At 45.3% G+C, this 19222-nt stretch overlaps 1 protein-coding gene across 4 annotated transcripts in view; it reads left to right on the top strand.

The window, feature by feature from the left end:
* The window catches only part of LOC147018592 (sodium-coupled neutral amino acid transporter 3-like), a 104920-nt gene that overhangs the window by 35032 nt on the left and 50666 nt on the right, over window positions 1-19222 (top strand). For all 4 annotated transcript variants that reach the window (XM_085898387.1, XM_085898388.1, XM_085898390.1 and 1 more), the window contains one exon: window positions 11673-11751. In XM_085898387.1, the coding sequence (XP_085754513.1) occupies window positions 11673-11751 (79 nt within the window). The remainder of the gene's footprint in view (window positions 1-11672; window positions 11752-19222) is intronic.

The following is a 19222-nucleotide window of genomic DNA, read 5'->3' as shown; positions in this document are numbered from 1 at the left end:
CTATCTGCCATGACCTTTCCTGGGAAAGTCACATTTCCAACCTCGCCTCAAAAGCCAGTCGCCGACTGGGAATCCTCCGTCGTGCTAAGTCCTTCCTCGGCCCTCTTGAGCTCCTGACCACTTACAAAGCTTTTGTCCGTAGCCTGATGGAGTACTGCTCTCCCCTCTGGGCTGGTGCTCCTGCCTCCCATCTTTCTCGACTTCACGCTGTCGAAACCAGGGCATTTAAGATCATCGGCATCTCCCGCAATGAAGCTGAGTCTTTGGGCCTCTCACTCAATCACCGCAGGTTGGTCGGTGGTCTTTCTGTCTTCTACCGACTCCTCTCCAGCCTTGCCCCCCCCTGCTCTCTCTGCGATTTGTCCCCACCACATTTCCACAGGGCGCTCAAGGTCCGCCAACAACCCCCTTCTGGTAAAACTACCAAAATCACAAATCACTGCTCATCTTCACTCTTTCATTCCTCTTTTTTCCCGCCTTTGGAATAAACTTCCTCACTCTATTCTTTCCCATTCTTCCCTCCAGGCTTTCAAAACAGCTGTTCACCACCACCTCTTATCTTCCCCCATCCAAATCCTCGATCTTTTCTACCCCCGATAATCCACCCAAGCCCACTTCCTTCATTTCTCCTGCTTTCCTTCCTGAAAGTCCCTGAAATGTCCGTCTTCTCTTTGCCATGTTCCCCGTCCCATCCCCATCCCTCTCCCTTCCACAGTTCACCTGTGTCTGTTCCCCAATGTTTTGTCCCTTCCACTCCCGCCCCTCTTGTCTCATGCCTCCTTGCTGTGAGTTGTGTGTTTGCTCTCATACGAGCCTCGACCAAGGTATACAAAAAAAAACAAAAAAAAGGTGGGGGAAGGGAAGGCAGCAAGAGGCGAGAGGAAGGGAAGGCAGATGTGCGGTGGAGCGTTGATTATGATTCATACTGTCTCATAAAAATGCTTCTGCATCGAATAACAATGAAGATGGAAACAAAATAATGTCTGAAATCCATTTTATACCGGTCATACGAAAAATACCACCCGGAGACAAACATCGCCCAGATATGTCTGGAGATAAACGCACTCGGGAAACAAACGTCACCCGGACAAGTCCGGAGACAAACTTCCGTCCAGACGTGAACACCACCCAGACGCGTCTGGAGACTAACTCCATCCGGACATGTCCAGAGACAAACACCCATCCGGAGACAAACTCCTGTCGGGACATCAACACTGCCCAGATGCTTCTGGAGACAAATACCTGTATGGACATCCCACCCATCCATTCCTTCCCTTAATTCCTTCTCTTTGCCTGGTGTTGGCTTAATGGTTCGGTGGTGGGCTTGGGATCCTAGGATCCTGAGTTCAAATCCCACTTGGCTGTTTAATTATTACCAGGTGGGGTTGACTATGCCTGTCATCCTTCCGAGGTCGGCAAAATGAGTGCCAGCTTGTTGGTATACTGTGTCAGAGTGGCGACCCGTCCAGGATTGTGCCCAATAGCCAAGGAGACTGCTTCGGCAGCACCAACGCTCTGCACAAAGTATGGTCCCAATGGATGGATGGATGGATTCATTCTCTCCATTTATTCATCCCTTCCATTCATCCTTTCTGCTATCCATCCATTGATAAGAAATAGCAGGCTTGACACTGCCGGGGGCAACACAGGCAGCTGGTCGATCGTTGTATTTTTGGTTGCGTTGTGCAGAAGGGTCGGGCAGAAGGTCAGTATGAGTACTTTTGCCGTGTATTGCCATGGCTGCAAACGAACATCCAAACAGCTTGTAGAGCTCTCACCAAGTGACTTAAGCACTCAAGCAAGCACGCCAACAAAATGGTTGATAAGGAACGTCAGGCTTGGCAAGCGATTAGCGATCACCGATCGCTGGATAAACAATATTCATATTAAATACCTCCCGGAGATACCTGGAATGTCAAACATTGTCCGAGTTGGGCAAACGAAAACTTTCTTTTTATTGGATTGGAACTGCTGCTAAGGTCAATTCTGCAGTTTAAATTTTGTAATTCGGCTTCGGTTAAGAGATTCCAGGGGTGATGGCATGTGCGGAAATGAAATAAAGCCACAAACGCTTGTGTCTCCAGGTGTTTATATGCATTGCATTCGTAGGTTCGTCCAGCGATTCGTAGGTGTGATCATCAGGCATTCGATAATGAGTGAGGAAAGTGGAAAAAAAAATTTGTCGTAAAGAAATTGTTGCGGCCTGTTCCAAGACAAGGCATTGTGGAGCCAAAAAAAAGGTGAATGATGCCACGATAAAGGATATAATTAAATAAGGCCGTTAATTATCTTCAAAGGGGGTGTTTATTCCCTTGGTATGCGTGCAAAGTTTCAAGCCGCTAGGTTTCATGGTTTTATGGTTTTGGAGTTACGAAGGACACACACACACACACACACACACACACACACACACACACACACACACACACACACACACACACACACTTACATTTATTATTATAGACTAGCAAATATCACCTGTCACTTTGTTGATGGGAATATTAGGAGAGGGCAGAAAGAGTGGGGAGAGAGACAGAGGGGGGGGGTGAGGAGGTGGAGGGGTAAGAGAGAGAGAGGAGGGAGTGGGAGCAACAAAGGGTGGGGGATCAAGGAGGGAGGGAGAGTGAGGAGGGGTGGGGAAAGAGAAGGCAGCATGTGGTGGAACGTTAATTAGGATTCATACCGCCTCATCAAAATGATTCTGCAGAGAATATCAGCAAAGATGGAAACAAAATAATGTCTAAAATCGACTTTATACCGATCATACTATAAACACCACCCGGAGATAAACATCGCCAGGACACGTCTTCAGAAAAACACCGCCCTGATGTATCCGGAGCCAAGCTGTCCGGAGACGAGCACCGCCTGGACACATCCAGAGACAAACACCGTCCTGTTCCTTTTGTTGTATTACATCCTGATCCATTCTATGGTCTAACTACTCCATGAGTCTCGACTTTGTATAAAAAATACCTGTAAGCTCTCCGTCACATGATGACTTTCTCAACTTAGCACTACTTTTTTTTTGGTCATATGTACCTTTCTTACCAGTGCATTTTACCATGGGGAGTGAGTGCCCTGCTCTTGTGGATAAATAGAAGGCTTTGTAACATTACTCTTGATAAAAATGTCTCTGGTGGTCAAATTCTTGCTTCATATTTTTGAGATACATTAGCATCCTTGTTTATCATTTAAATGTATTTCTCAGGTCTTTGCTGAAAAACATGAAAGTTATAATTCGATGAGTGTATTTCATTGCACATTTTAATATTCATTAGCGTTCATTTGTTTCTCAGAAATGAAGATATCAGAGATAGAGCATTTCAATTAGCACTGGTTACTTCATGGGATCGCAACGTGCATGTGAGGCCACATGAAATGGTGCTCACATTGCAAGCCTGCCAACGGTCAGCAGAAAGTGGGACTTCTTAGTCCCGGGGTGAACCAAGAAGGGGATTGAAGGACGAGGTTTCTTAGTTGCATCAACGTTTCATGATTTAACATCATGGCAATTTTGGGGAAAAAAAATCAAATCAAAATCAAAAGAATCGCATAATACCATGAAAATTGAAGGCTCACAATTGCATTTTCGTGTCTAATGAGTGACATTAATGAGCCGTTCCATTTGTTGTGTGTTGGGAAATGGGCTTGTGACCCAAGCAGAGAGGCACGTTAATCCTGGGGCATGTAAACTGTCATGGAATCTTAGTTGGCTGGATGCAAGGCTTTAATTTAGAATGTCTCGTTAGAGCACATCATCTGGAAGGATGTACTATATTGGTTTTATTCGGTAGCAGATCAATGTGCAAAGACAGACCTTTTGCAATGCACCTCTTCTGCCTTTCCTTAATCATTTATCAACACGTCAATATGTTGATGAGTTGTAGTTGCATTAACAAAAAGAGTTTTGTTTCAAAAAAATTCTCCAAATTATGAACTCTCTGCAAGAATATGTGGCTTGTGTTAATTGGTTTTGGTTTATACGTCGCATGAGATTTCACCCACGTCCCAACAGTACAAAAATATAACAACGTGCGTTGTGATTCATATCTCCAACAAATTGCGTTGGAGACTCTCCAACCTTAACCCGTTGGTGGATTGTTTGGCACCTTTGCTTACTGTCAGGTCTCAAATGGAAAATTTATTTATATCATACATTGGTCAATTAGTTTACTCAAGGTTACATAAATAGCATTTGCTAGAGGGCTATAAAGCAAATCATTGCTTTGTTTGGGTGTAAACAATGGTTAAATACACTCTCCACCATAAAATAAATGCAACATGTAGAAATAATGTAATTGTTGATGGACTGTTCCAGCGTTCATTCCAAGTGCTTTTTTGGCACGAGGGATGTGCAGAACACCTGATTGTAAGTTTAAACGTAACATAATTTCCTCATGTAATAATCATTCAGCACGTGCAACTCATTCATCCTTAGATTTATAGAGGTGACACGAGGCATTCTGAGCAAATTCAAAACAGTCTTTCCAAGACACCATCGTGTGGATGATCCAAAAAACACAGTGATTACGTGACTTAACAAACCATTTCAATGCCATGACGATCAGAAAATGAGAGGAATCAAATCATTAGACACCTTTGAGCAGGGTCTTCGATTAGCTCCATGTTCCAAGGCTATGTAACGTGAGGAAAGGAACTGTTTATATCCTCAGCAGACGTTATCAAGCCACTGGATAAACAAGAGATATGCCAAGAAGCGGATGTCCCAGGATAACGACTCCTGTTCAGGACCGATACAATCGTCCGATCCATCGACACAATCGGTTTAAAACCTCCCAGAGTAGGTACTGCAAACACACTCCATGGACGTGATGCAGTAGTGATTCCTGCTGGAGGTGGACATACCCAGGACTGAGATTGTTACTTCCACTTTGGATCCCGATGTGGAAACTTTCTCCACAAGGCAACATTTTGTAATTTGGTCTCAATGAAATGGACATGTAATTATTCAGCACTTATCTCTGTCAGAGGTTTGCACCTCATCTGTGTCCCATGTTGTCACATAAATAAATTGCATCAACAACATTCCCATGTTCGGTTATTTTTATTAGCTCGCTTGTTCAAAGAACAGAGAGCTATAGCGATACCCCCGGCATGAGCGTCAGCGTCAGCGTGAGCATGAAAATGTTAAAGTTTTTGGTGCAAGTTATTTCCTTCCTAATGTTTTTATCTACCACACTTTTTTACTGATTACAATATACAAAAACATATATTGCTTTAAAATTATTTGGATCAGACTTCACTGCAAAGCTTTATAAAAAATATTATTACACTAGTTATTATTATTATTGCAGAGTATACTCACGTGCTACCTTGTAATTGAAAGAGACAATACAGCCTGTTTAAGGCAGTGCCTTATTTTACTGAAGCCTGGCATTATAATATGAGGTGCAAACAGTTAAGCAATCAGATCACCCCCTTATTACTGCACAAAGTGATTTGACAGCCCAGCAGCACATCAAATCTATCTATAATTCCAGCAATCTGTGTGTGTGTGTGTGTGTGTGTGTGTGTGTGTGTGTGTGTGTGTGTGTGTGTGTGTGTGTGTGTGTGTGTGTGTGTGTGTGTGTGTGTGTCCCCACTGTTTCTCGACAACCGCTGGTCCGATCTAATTGAAACTTGCCAGGTATATTGCTGGGGACCTGAGGATGTGCCTTTTCAAGGTTTGATATTAATCGGACAAGTGCTTCCCAAGTTATGGCCATTTATTTACCAAACCAATGACAATACATGTTGCTGCGTAGGCGTGGCCGATGGGGAAGGGAAGCACAGCCGCGTTCCCCATTACGGGTTACAACGTACGGGCTTCTGGAGAGTGATGACTTCGTGTATTCTAATAATTTCTCGATTGCTTATGCGCATTTATAGATAAACACAATGCCCCAAGTTATGATCGTTTTCATATTAGACGGTGCATAAATTTCGGTAACATCATAGTGCTGGTATGCTCCGAACCAGGAAGTAATTTTTTTTTCTCTCTTCTCTTCTCTTTTTGTTTTTCCTTGCGATGACATTGCGAAAAGGCAAAATACGTTGGCGCTAATTCAATATTTGGGCATTAAAACGAAATTGCGAATAATCGTAACTGCGAATAATATGCGAACTTCCGGGCCACGCACGTACGGGCACACGAGAGCGAAGAAACGGCCTGTGTGGTTGTTGGTTGTTGCTCGCGGTTTGAATATTTATTTATTTTTTTTTTACGGGCACGTACTAGTATATCCAATGACCGGTAGAAGCATTCTTCTTGTGTTGAATGTCAAATGCACATCTTAATTGCACCAATGTAAGCTCACTTGTCAAAAACAACACGTGAATCCTCCTGTTATCTCCACTGTTTTCCTTTGGTTGCTGAAAATACAAATGTGTAGGTCATGCTTGGTATGAGGGTCATTAAAAATGTTCTCAGAACAAGATACAACACTTCAAAAAATGCCTGACTTTTTTAAGTGTGTGTGTGTGTGTGTGTGTGTGTGTGTGTGTGTGTGTGTGTGTGTGTGTGTGTGTGTGTGTGTGTGTGTGTGTGTGTGTGTGTGTGTGTGTTTACAGGGTGGGGTATTCATATCTGATGGTTTTATTATCCTTATCACTTTTTTGTTTCTAAACCAAATAAAATAAAATTTCTGTACAACATAGGCACATACTTCAAGTTTTTAAAATCACTTTTGATTCTTTGTTTCTTAAAAAATTACATCAGACAAATCGGCCTCTTTCGAACTCGTGCATTCACGACAGTGGATCATCATATTGTTCATTACCGCAAGCAATGTCTCTTGATCAATAGAGCGGACGGTTGCAGTGATGTTTGCCTTCAATTCATCGATCTATGTTGGATGTTCCTTATAAACTTTGCCCCTCAGAAATCTGCAGAGGAAGAAATCTGGTGGAGTTAAATCTGCCAAATCAAAGTGTGCCTCATCTGTCATGATGACCTTGTTTGTGAAATTGGCATGATCATTGCATTAAAAAAAATTAAAAAATAAAAAATAAAATGCTCATTGCATTTAAAGTGCTCAATCATTAAAAACTTTCAAGTATTTTCTGTAAAACAAAGAAAACAATAATTAGTTATGCCAAGACTGCTTCTGGCGAGAAAGATTGCAATTGTCTCATATATATATATATATATATCTATATATATATATATATATATATATATATATATATATATATATATATATATATATATATATATATATATATATATATATATATATATATATATATGCCCCACCCTGTACATACACATATATGGAATAATTTTTTCACTAACCATCATTACCGATATAATTAAAATGCAAAAGTTTGTGTTTGTTGTTCGATTATTACAACTACGCTGTTTCCAAGAACCATCTGAACACACCACTAGATGTTTGTCCTGTGATTCCCAACATGCTTTGACTGCGATACAATTGTGCAAATAAGTGGAGGGTCTTTGACAAGCTCTTTTACACTACTTTGCCTCATTGAGTAAAAGATGGTTTTACTCCAAGGGATCCTTTGTTTAAGGAAGTAAAGGAGTAAAGGACCCTTTGTTCAAGGGAGGAAAGGACCCTTTGTTCTGTGGCTATGTGAATCCAATACTGCACATCCCAAATGCTGGGGCTCTCCATGCGACAACTGTTTATTATTTGCATGACCCTTCCTTTACTTCCCTTGTTATGCAAAATGGTTAATTCATGTGGAAACCCTTCTTCAATTTGGGGCCATTTATTATTTTGGAGAAGATCTACAAAGATACCCCATAATTACCTCCGCCACCGAAGGTTATGGAGGTGACGTTTTCACCCCTTTCTGTTTGTTTGTGTGCAGGATATCTCAAAAAGTTGTGGACGGATTCCGATGAAATTTGGTGGACAGGTTGGGTGTTTGACAAGGACGAACTGATTAGATTTTGGTGAAGATCCGGATCAGGATCCGACCACTAGAATTTTTAAATGCGATTCTTCACCATTGAGAGATGGAGCTAAATATGATCGAAAGCACGACATCTCAAAAAGTCGTCGGCGAATTCGGATGAAACTTGGTGGACAGGTTGGGTGTGTGACGAGGAAGAACTGATTCAATTTTGAAGATCCGAATCCGGATCTGGATGCAATAATTATTTAATTGTCAAAGTGATTCTTCACCATTGAGAGATAGGGCCAAAAACGAAGTACAGTATTGCAAGATATCTCAAAAAGTTATGGATGGATTTGGATAAAACTTGGTGGACAGATTGGGAGTGTGACAAGGATGATTTGATTCGACTTTCGGTGAAGATCTGATCTGGATCCAAGAATTTTAAAAAATGTTTTAAGTGATTCTTCATCATTGAGAGATCGGGCCAAAAACGATATATGTAACATGTTATTTCAAAACGTTAAGGCCCTGTCACACCTTGACGTTTTAGCCAGCATATGCCGACATATGAAAAAATTGTCTAAAACGCTGGCACACGTCGAATACGTTATGGGTAAGTTTTGTATACGTTAAGAGCATGCTGGCACACGTCGAATATGTTATGGGTAAGTTTTGTATACGTTAAGAGCATGCTGGCACACGTTGAATACGTTATGGGTAAGTTTTGTATACGTTAAGAGCATGCTGGCATACATCGTAGTACGCTGGCATACGTTATAGTACGTCGAGCTCGTCGACAAATTTTAACATGCTTGAAATTTTTCGACGTATGCCAGCGCACTCTTAACGTATACAAAACTTAACCATAACGTATTCGACATGTGCCAGCGTATTCGGCAAATTTTTCATACGTCGGCATACGCTGGCTAAATCGTCAAGGTGTGACAGGACCTTTATGGATGGATGATGACAAAACTTAGTGGATGAGTTGGGTGTGTGACAAGAACAAGCTGATTATGTTTTGGTTAAAGTCCGGATGCAGATTCTGCCTATCGGTGGGACACAAAGCGTAAACTGTTCAGCCTGGTGGAGGAATGTGCTCTCCTGTGTGCCGTTCTCATTTCAAATGTTTATGTATAGTTCAGTCCAAGTTTACTTCATGGTTTTCATTGTTTTGAGGGGGAAAGTGGCTATTTTATTGAAGCACTCTTTGAGTAGGGTGTGTTGATGGTGGAGTGAGCAAAGCCTTGTTACATCACCCACACTGGTGTGGATTTTATTCCGAAGGCTACTCCAGCACCAATTTCCACACCATGCTCTGCTATTAATGATGCACTTACCACAAACACTCTGCTATAGATGTTTTCCATCATGAGGATGTGGGTGTAAAATTGCAGTTGTGCAATTTTTAGCATATGGTTGATTTATGTCAAGAATGTGAAAAGTTGAATGTGAAGAGTTGAAGAGAATGTGAAATATGATGGGCGACAAATCACATTCTACATTAACTTAGCACTGTTTTAACTTAATCTGCTGTCCTTTCGAACACTGTGTTTGAGCAAAATGATCCCCGGGCATAGCGAGGTGTGTGATGGATAATTGAATTGTGCACTGAGATTTCATATAGTGTGTGTGTGTGTGTGTGTGTGTGTGTGTGTGTGTGTGTGTGTGTGTGTGTGTGTGTGTGTGTGTGTGTGTGTGTGTGCGCACGCATATGTATTGCAATTGTCTTATATATATATATATATATATATATATATATATATATATATATATATATATGCCCCACCCATGTATGTATGTATTTATATGTACGAGCATAACCCGCGCTCTGCGTGACATGTTGGGGTGGGTGTGTTTGAGAAAGCAACTGATGCAGAGTATCAGTAGTAATTTTACTTTAATGCAGTAAGTGGAATACGATTTCACTGTTTCAGAACCATTTTATTTACTTTTTTTTTGTACGATTCACCTCATATGGTCTTTGAGATAATGTAAGCCGAATATCACGTTACTCGAGCGCAGAACAAAGTCGAAGATAGCGCGACACGAAACCACAAACTCGGAAATAATATATAAGATGTGTGTGTATATATATATATATATATATATATATATATATATATATATATATATATATATATATATATATATATATATATATATATATATATATTATTATTATTATTATTACTATAACTTACTTGGTCCAATGCCGTGATGACGTCATCACGACGGTGTCATGCCTGCCAATCCCAAAGGGCATCCAGCAGTTCATGTAAGGCAAAGTCAAAAGCTGTCACTTAAAGTTGCCCTTCCCCCCCTACCTTCCACCCCCTTTGCCACTCCCGAAGGGAGTGGGTGTTTCTGGTACAGTAGTAGATTAAACTAATGGTAGTGATGGAGTACGGATAAGGCACAAGCAAAGCATATAAGACTAAACTGGGTATCCAGTTTTCTTGTATTTCCTTTTGTAAATTTATATGGTTCATAGATATGCTAATGAGCAGATTTCTGTTTTAATTGATTTTTTATTGATTCTTCCAATTGATTGATATTTTAATTGAGAACTTTTCCTTAATTTTAGTTCATATTCCATGCCCCTCCCCTCTCGTCCTTCCCCCTCGCTTTCCCCCCACTAACCTGCGATCAGTCTTGGAGGAGTTAAGCCATGGCATTTAGAGGAGATAAAAGAATCAGCACATTGTGATTGCAATATAATGTACGGTCTCATCTAAACCAGGACCAGAGGTGATAGCATGACGAGCAAGATACTGTGACCTATTCTAAATCTATCTATAATTCCAGCAGTGTGTGTGTGTGTGTGTGTGTGTGTGTGTGTGTGTGTGTGTGTGTGTGTGTGTGTGTGTGTGTGTGTGTGTGTGTGTGTGACCACTGTTTCTCGACAACCACTGGTCCAATCCTAATTGAAACTTGCCAGGAATATTTCTGGGAATCTGAGTATGTGCCTTTTCAAGATTTGATATTAATCGGACAAGTGATTCCTAAGTTATGGCCATTTATTTACCAAACCAATGACAGGACATGTTGCTGCGTAGGCGTGGCCGTTGGGGAAGAGATCCTCAGCCGCGTTACAACGTATGGACTTCCGGATAGTGATGACTTACTATATTCTAATAATTTCTCGATTTCTTATGCGCATTTATAGATAAACACAATTCCCCAATCCAGTCGTCATTTACGAGAGCGAAGGAACGGCCTGTGTGGTTGTTTGAAAGTTTTTTTTATTTTGCACGTACGGCCACGCACGTACGGGCGCGCACTAGTAGACTTTAATTTAGACTTTCGGTACATCCCTCATATTTCCATTAACTTCGTCTGATGATAATGGTGAGCGTCGAAGTAAATGTTTTCCTCTCTTTCCGCTATGACACGGTGCTGACTTGTCTTTTCATCTCGAGATAGAAACTCAGTTATCTCACTCACAGCGTCTGGCACTGCCAGACTGCAACCCCGATGATTGCATGCTGCTGAAGGCTTCACGAAGTTTTGTCTTTCGACGTCACCTTAACATCAATGTTACCTTTATTGATGGAAAAATGAAAATGTTTCATTTATCAGGACAAGTAAAAGTTTCCAGTTACTCGTCCGTTGGGCAAGTAAAAAATATGACAAATGTCAAAACTCATAAGAGTTCAACTTCCGAAGTAAATGGTCTTACAGTCCTGACATTAACTTTGTTGGGAAGGTGTGTACGCATAATGACGGTGTAACATTGTGAAAATGAAAGACACCAGAACAAGCATAAGAAAAGCTCTCACTTTCCAATCCCTTCTTCTCACCCACAGCTATGTCCAGTTACTTGTACATCATTAAGAGCGAGTTACCAACGGTGATCAAGACATTGAGTGACAGTGATGAAGGGAGGTGAGTTCTTCTTTCATATTGCTACATTGAAAGCAGGATTCTCTTCGATATTTCTATCAAAATTATTGGCCAATCAATGGTTTGAAACATTACGAAATTAAGCACGATAATACCTGCAGGGAACACGTGTGTTCACCAGGTGGTGCATAACGGTTGTGCACAGGATGAGGTTCCTGGATGTCTGCAACCCCTCCTCTCTCCCACCACCACATCCCCCCCCCCCCTCCCAACCTTTCAGCATTCAATATAATTCATGACTTGTGAATCTGTGCTCAATCCAGAAATGTCCGGTCTTACTCACTTTATGTTAGACGATTTGAATTGTTTGTGAATGAATGTCAAGAAGCACAAATAATACATTGAACTAAGCTTGAACATAATTGAGATGGTTTCTTTTGAAGAATGAGATGCGGTCACTCGTTCACTTCAAGGTAGAAAGTGTAATGTCCGGAGGGCAGCGGGACTCGCACAGTCGTGAGGATTGCTGAACACTGTTTATTGCCCACCGGATGCACACTACTACACAGACTACACAGGCTCCACAGACTACAACGACTACAACAACGCCTCAGGCGGCGCGAACTCCTATATCCCGTGCAGGCACGTGACCACTCCTCCACACCTCCACCATGCTCCCCGCATCGTGCCCTGCCCCCGCAGGCCACGACACCACACTCCTCCCTCCTAAAACCATGATTATAAAATGACCATCATAATAATAAGCACAATCGGCACAGAACACCATGATATAAAAGCAGAGAGGTACAAAAACGATAATAACCAAAAAGCATAGGCACATCACACCGTATAACGTGTCGATGTGAGCGAGTTGAACTTCAACGGACAGGTTCTCAAAAACTGAGTTGCACGACGAACCCACAAAAACCCTGACCGCGTTAAAAGATATCAAGAAGCAAGGCGGGAAGCACAGCATCACTACACAGCAGAAGCACCCCCAGGCGGCTCATGCTTACACGCCCTCCGGCGAGGTCGCGACGACCTCCCGAGCAAACCTCCCCCGGCACCATCAAACGCCTCCGGCCGACAAGGCGGCACATCTCCCCCAGACAGACCCGAATCAGATAAACATTCCGAGCCTGGAAGCCCCGTTGTCTGGAAGCCCCGTGGCGCCAGCACAGCCGACCTTGGCGAGAACAGAGGTTTGTGCCTCCCGGCGCCAAGCCCGTCTGACCTTGGGTGGTGACGCTGAACAGCGCCGCCGGCTGGGCGCACCATCAATCCCATAACAACCCCACGTATCACAATCAGCCGAGATCCCAACGCACGTCCAAACGGCTTCGGCGAGAACAGAGAGTTGCGCTCCAGGGCGCCAGGCACATCTGACCTTGGCGAAACCAGGAGTGGGGGTAACGCTGAACAGCGAACCAACCCCGGCTCCGAGCCGATCCCTGATCCCCACACCAAAATCGCGCATCCAACCCAACCGAGAAAACCATGCACGTCCACATGGACGGTCAGTGCAGCCTGGAGACATATCAGTGTCATTCAACAACAAAAACATCGCCTGTTTCAATGCAACCTTCCCCTCACGTACAGCGCGTCCCCCCAGCATAAATCCCACACTTGACAGGGTAGCGACCCGTGGGCTGCCCTCGCAGCTGGAGATCAGCCAGACCTCTTTATTTGCCACGATCGCCCCCAAGGCCTTCATATCACATCGATCATATCGAACATCCCATCGATTGATCCCAGCCAAACATATTATGCTCACACACGAACTGTCGGCATTTATTTTAACAACGCTAAACTGCATCACTCGAGCAACGAAAACCAAATACGCAACAATCAGCAACCCATGAATCACATCGCGTGTCCGTCCCTTGGTTGTCGTCGCAACGTTGCGATGACCTGCTTGTCGTCGATGGTCGCGATCCGCGAACTTCTTGAACGCGACTGGCTCGCTCCAATTCCCCGCTGAAATCGCCTGAACGACACGGGCGCGCACTGTATCATGAGCACAGCCGAAGCGCGAGAGCTCATCGCGGCTGGCATGGCTCCCGTTGCCCAGAACCGTACATCATCGCCGCAGGAAGCAACGAACGGCAGCTCCCGTTGCATCGTCGCGGCCCCTGCCGCCAGAACCTCGAAGGAGGCACCGGGGCACCTGGAGGTACGAACTGGAGATCCAGCCTGAGGTGCGCCAACTAGTCCCGGCCCAAAAGGGCGGGCCCCTCCCCTCGTACCACAAACACCGAGAGTAGGGCGCTTCGACCCCGGTAGACCACCGAGACGTCTGCCACCGCAAGTGGTGCAATCGCTTCGCCGGTGTACGTGCACAGCGACAAGGTCGTCTTGACCAGGTGAACACCGCGAAGACCACGAGCCACCCGCTCGCCCATGACCGACACTGCGGCCCCGGTGTAAACTTGAAATACGATCGGCTCGCCATTCACCTCGACCTCCACTGTGATTGGTCTTGTCACCTCCGGACCAATCGAAAACAGACTCAACATTGGCTGCATCTCCTGCTCCGGGCCGCCGGGATCGCTATGCCCTGGCTGCAGGCCGCTCCCCAGGTCGCTGGGGTCGTCCCGCACCTCGCCATCCAAGACCTTAACGGCGGCCCCCGCCATCCGACACGCACTCTTCAGATGTCCCACCTTGTGACAATGCAAACACACGGTGTTCTTTTACGGGCACACTGGTCGCAGGTGCGGACCACCACACCCCCAGCACCCCTGGATGTCCATTTCGCTCCCTGCGCGGCCGCGCGTCATCGCGTGGACCCTGAGGTCAGCCGACATGCCCCAGCCGGAACTACCCATCACGTCCTGGCCGGCGATGGCACGGAGATCCGTGAGCGTCTGCTCGACAGCTGAAGCAGTCCCGACTGCCGAGTCGAATGTAACGTCGACACTTCGCATCCGCAGAATGTCCGCCACCATCTTCGCATCTTGCAGCCCCGAAATAAAACGATCTCTGAGTCGCGCTGGATGCTCCTCCGCCATAAACTTGCAAGCCACGGCCGAATGCTTCACCCGTGCCACGAAATCTGCAACGCGCTCCTCCACACCCTTCGCGAGGTGATCAAACTGGTATCGAGCAAGCTGCAATGACTTCTCCGGCGACATGTGTGCCTTCATCTTCTCCACAATGTCCTGAAACGACAGCCCGTCATCACCGGGTTTATCTGGCGCTACCAAATCACTCAGCAGCCGATAATGTTCCGTTGATAGCGAGGCGAGCAAGATCGATTTGCGCTTGCTTTCATCGTCCACATCATTCGCGTGGAAATAGCAGCCCAATTGTTCAGAAAACAATTCGAAGTCGTCTCCGATGAAGACGGGCACGCGTCCGTGCGCCGTGCCCCGACCTTCTGCCATCCTCGAGCCGTCCGTGACGGCGAGACGCCTGGCCCCGAAGCTTGTGCGTGCGGCGCGCGAAACTCGCGATGCGCTTCTCCGGGACCCTCGCCCGGTGTAGACCTCGAACCGCACGAGGTGCGCTGAGTTACTCGCTGCAGCGATCCAATGACCCCGGCCCAAACTGCACGTCAATCCGACGTAACCCAGGCACTCTGCACACGCCGATCCGAACAGACTCGTCGCCAATGTAATGTCCGGAGGGCAGTGGGACTCGCACAGTCGTGAGGATTGCTGAACACTGTTTATTGCCCACCGGATGCACACTACTACACAGACTACACAGGCTCCACAGACGACAACGGCTACAACGACTACAACAACGCCTCAGGCGGCGCGAACTCCTATATCCTGTGCAGGCACGTGATAACTCCAAAACCACTCCTCCACCTCGCTCCCCGCATCGTGCCCTGCCCCCGCAGGCCACTACACCACAGAAAGGTGTTTGCGAATGCTGAACTGCAACCCCCATTAGGTGACCTTGCACGCACAACCCTGTCGATGATTTGTAAGGTATTGCCATGGTCACAATTCAAATCACTTGCATTCCATTTGTGGAGGAGATGAGCACATCCAAATGGATTGGTGAAATTTTATCCTTTAATAGATGGTAATGTTCGCCAAAGTGAGGGCTTGTGGTGTGGCTGGTGGAGTCACTCACTGGATTGGAAACTGGCTTCGTGGTAGGAAGCAAAAAGTTGCTGTGAGTGGGAGGATGTCTTGCTGGGAGGATGTAAGTCGTTGGGTACCTCAGGGATCGGTACTTGGATGACCATTACTATTCATTATTTATATCAATGATTTGGATAACGGGGTAAAGAGGAGGCTTTTTCCAAACTTGCAGATGACACAAAGCTTGGAGGTAAGGTGGATAGCAGAGTGGGTGGTGAACAGATACAAGAGGGTATTGATACTTGTATGGATTGGGCAAAAGATTGGCAGATGGAATTTAACCTGAGCAAGTGTAAGGTGTTGGGGATGCGAAAGAACAATGAAAATAGAGATTACGTGATGTAAGGGGTCATTTTGGAGCGTGTCACACAGAAGAAGGATCTGGGGGTGGTAATGGATATGAGGGGTAAGCAGATAGCACAGTGCCAGCCAGGCAGCTATAGGGAAAGCCAACAGCTCAGTTTTAGGTTGTATTCATGGGGAGATAAATTATAAATCAAAAGAGTTCATGTTCAAACTGGACTGCAATTGAGTGAGGCCTCATCTCAAATATTGTTTTCAGTTTTGGTGACCACATCTGAGGAGGACATAGCTGCCATGCAGATGGTACAGCGTCGAGCTGCTAGGATGATTCCAGGGCCGAGCTCGACTAAGGTATGAGGAACGTTTGAAGGAGGTGATCGTGAGGGGATCTGATGGAGGTGTTTAAAATAAGGAAGGATGTGGACAAGATGGATGCAATGAAGTTTTTTTCAGTGGAGTGGATGGTGTTCGGACCAGGGGCCATAGCTTTAAGATAAAGAAGACGAGAGTTAGGACAGTTTTACGGCACGGAGTCTTTCAGTCAGAGAGGGGTTAATGCGTGGAATAGTCTCCCTGGAAAGGTATTGGCAATGGAGGAGGTGGATAAGTTTTTAAATGGGAATTAGATAGACACCTTGATGCGTTGGAGATAGAGAGGTACAGGCAGAGCTCGACGTTAATTGGTGTCCGGGTGCCCAGGGCACCTAGTTTTGGCATCGGGTACCCAAATTTTACAAGTGGTTGGGATTTTGGATGCCTGGTGGGGGCACCGTCAAAATCGCATAATAAACATCAATTTTGACCCCAGATTTACGATCGCCATGATAGAAGCAACAAGGTTTTTGAAATCCACTACATACAATGAAATATCGCCAAACTTAGGGGTACGATTAATAATATTCTCAAATGCACTACACTCCAGTACTCACATGTGGTCTGCGGGAAGATGCAGTGAACTTGCGAATACGTAAAGCAAGATGTGAAAACGAGTTGTTGATTACAATTCACAATTTGATGATCACCTCTGAGCTCTATCCAAAGGAAGGAACATTCTTACGATATACAGTATCTCGGTGGCGTTTGATTATTATTAAGAAATGTTTTTTTATCGCCGACATGGTACATGAGGAGGCCTACGTCAGTCAAGGATAATGGTGCCCCATGCAGACTAATCGGAAGAACGAGTCAAATAACTTGTTTTGGGAGTGGGATAGTCCAGTCTCTTCAAGCTATGTTCAGGTATGTAAGCACAATCATGACTCACGTAATTCTCTCATTTTGGGCTTGCGCAGTTTCTTGGTCAAGTTTATTAAATGTATCAATGTCGAGCCCAATGCATCCTAACCTATTTTATTGTCAGGTCGGATCAGATCTGTGACTTGCTTACAGGTACCATGTAAACCTGTACTAACCTGTTTTACGGTCGGGTTGTCGGTGACTAAACCGTCTCCCCCACCAGCCCTCCTGGTGAGGAGGTTGTAGATGGATATAGACACCCAGCAGGATTTAAAAAAAAAAAACCTGTCAAAGGGTGGAGGAGCTCCTTGTGAGCCAATGGCCATCCATATCTGGAGCCCAACTGCATCTGGGGAAGTTCTGCAGTTGGGTTACTTTTCGAGGAGGTTGGTGGCACGATTTGCACTCCGGCCACCGTAAAACACTTCGTTCCACAAAACACACAAAAAAAACGCAAAGAAAACTGAAAACCACTCCGTGGGACTACCTCCTCTGCAGCTGCTATTCACAGGGCAACTCACCGGATGATGGGATTGGGGCAAAGCCTTGCAACCCCAATTTTTTGATGATAAGAAGAAAAGCATGGGGTAACCTTCCTCAGTCAGATTGTGGTCGTGCTCAGGTGTCGTCCATCAGACGGCGGTCGCCTAGGGTTAACCTGAGGCGGTCCCTTCAGGTGGGTGTCTGGAATGTCCTATCTCTAAGAGAGGATGATCACCTGTCTCTGTTATCATCTGAGCTCAAGCATTTGAACATTGGTATTGCAGCTCTCTCTGATGTTCGGAGACCGGATAATGGTGCAATCATGGCGGGTGGTTACACCTACGACTGGTCCGGTCGCTCTGATGGTTACCATACCCAAGGAGTTGCTGTAGCTGTGTCCAATAAGCTGACTCCAATGATAATTGAGGTAACACCGGTCAACGAGCATATAATGAGACGAAGGATTCGTCACTGGGGCAAAAGGGACACTGGATTGGGTGTCATTTCCCTGGTCTCTGTATATGCTCCGACAACTGAGGTGAGCGATCTCACTGTGAAGGACGCATTCTATGCCACGCTCAAGTCTGTGGTTGATCATTGCCCCCAGACGAGATATACTTCTTGTCTTGAGGGATCTCAGTGCATCGACTGTTACTGACAAGGATGGTTATGAGACGTGTGTTGGTCCCCAAGCGTCTGGAACTATGAACTAGAATAGCACTAAGTTCCTTGACTTTGCAAGAAGTTATGGAATTATGGTGGCTGGTTCATGGTTTCAGCACCCACAAGCTCATCGCTGGACTTGGTATTGTAACACTGGTGGTGTGGCAAAGGAGGTTGACCATGTGTTCGTTGATGGTCACTGCAGGATGATCCACAACTGCAGGGTCTACCGGAGTGCTGAGTTCCTAAATACCGACCACAGGCTTGTTGTAACAACTCTGAAGTTGCAGCTCAAATCCGGGAGAATGGTACCATCCCAGCCTGGGCTGGATGTTGGCAAGCTCGAGGATAACAGGGTATCTGAGGAGTTTGAGAACAGGCTGAGTGGGTATTTGGGGTGCCAGGGTGTTTTGGGGAATCCTGAAGAGTTGTGCAGTGCCTTCAAGACCACCGTCCTTGATGATGCCGGTGGATGTCTTGGAATCCACCATCAGGCGAAGAAAAACTTTTTCTCTCAAGGGACACTGGATTCCATTGACCAGAGTCGCACGACCAGGCTTAAAGGCAGAGCTGAGCTGTCAGGGAGTGGAGGGGTAAAACTGTACGTGCACTGAGGGTGGACAAGGAGGCCTTTGTGCAAGGAATCTGTGAGGGGGAAGAGCATCAACTGTGGTCCAGTTCTTCTCGTCCTGCTTACAGGGGCATTTGTGCATTGCGTTCCTCCAAGCCCG

The sequence above is a fragment of the Eptatretus burgeri genome, chromosome 10 (genome assembly GCF_056783735.1).
Source record: "Eptatretus burgeri isolate ZD-2024b chromosome 10, Ebu_testis_v1, whole genome shotgun sequence".
Lineage (NCBI taxonomy): Eukaryota > Metazoa > Chordata > Myxini > Myxiniformes > Myxinidae > Eptatretus > Eptatretus burgeri.
This window is presented reverse-complemented; position numbering and strand designations above follow the sequence as displayed.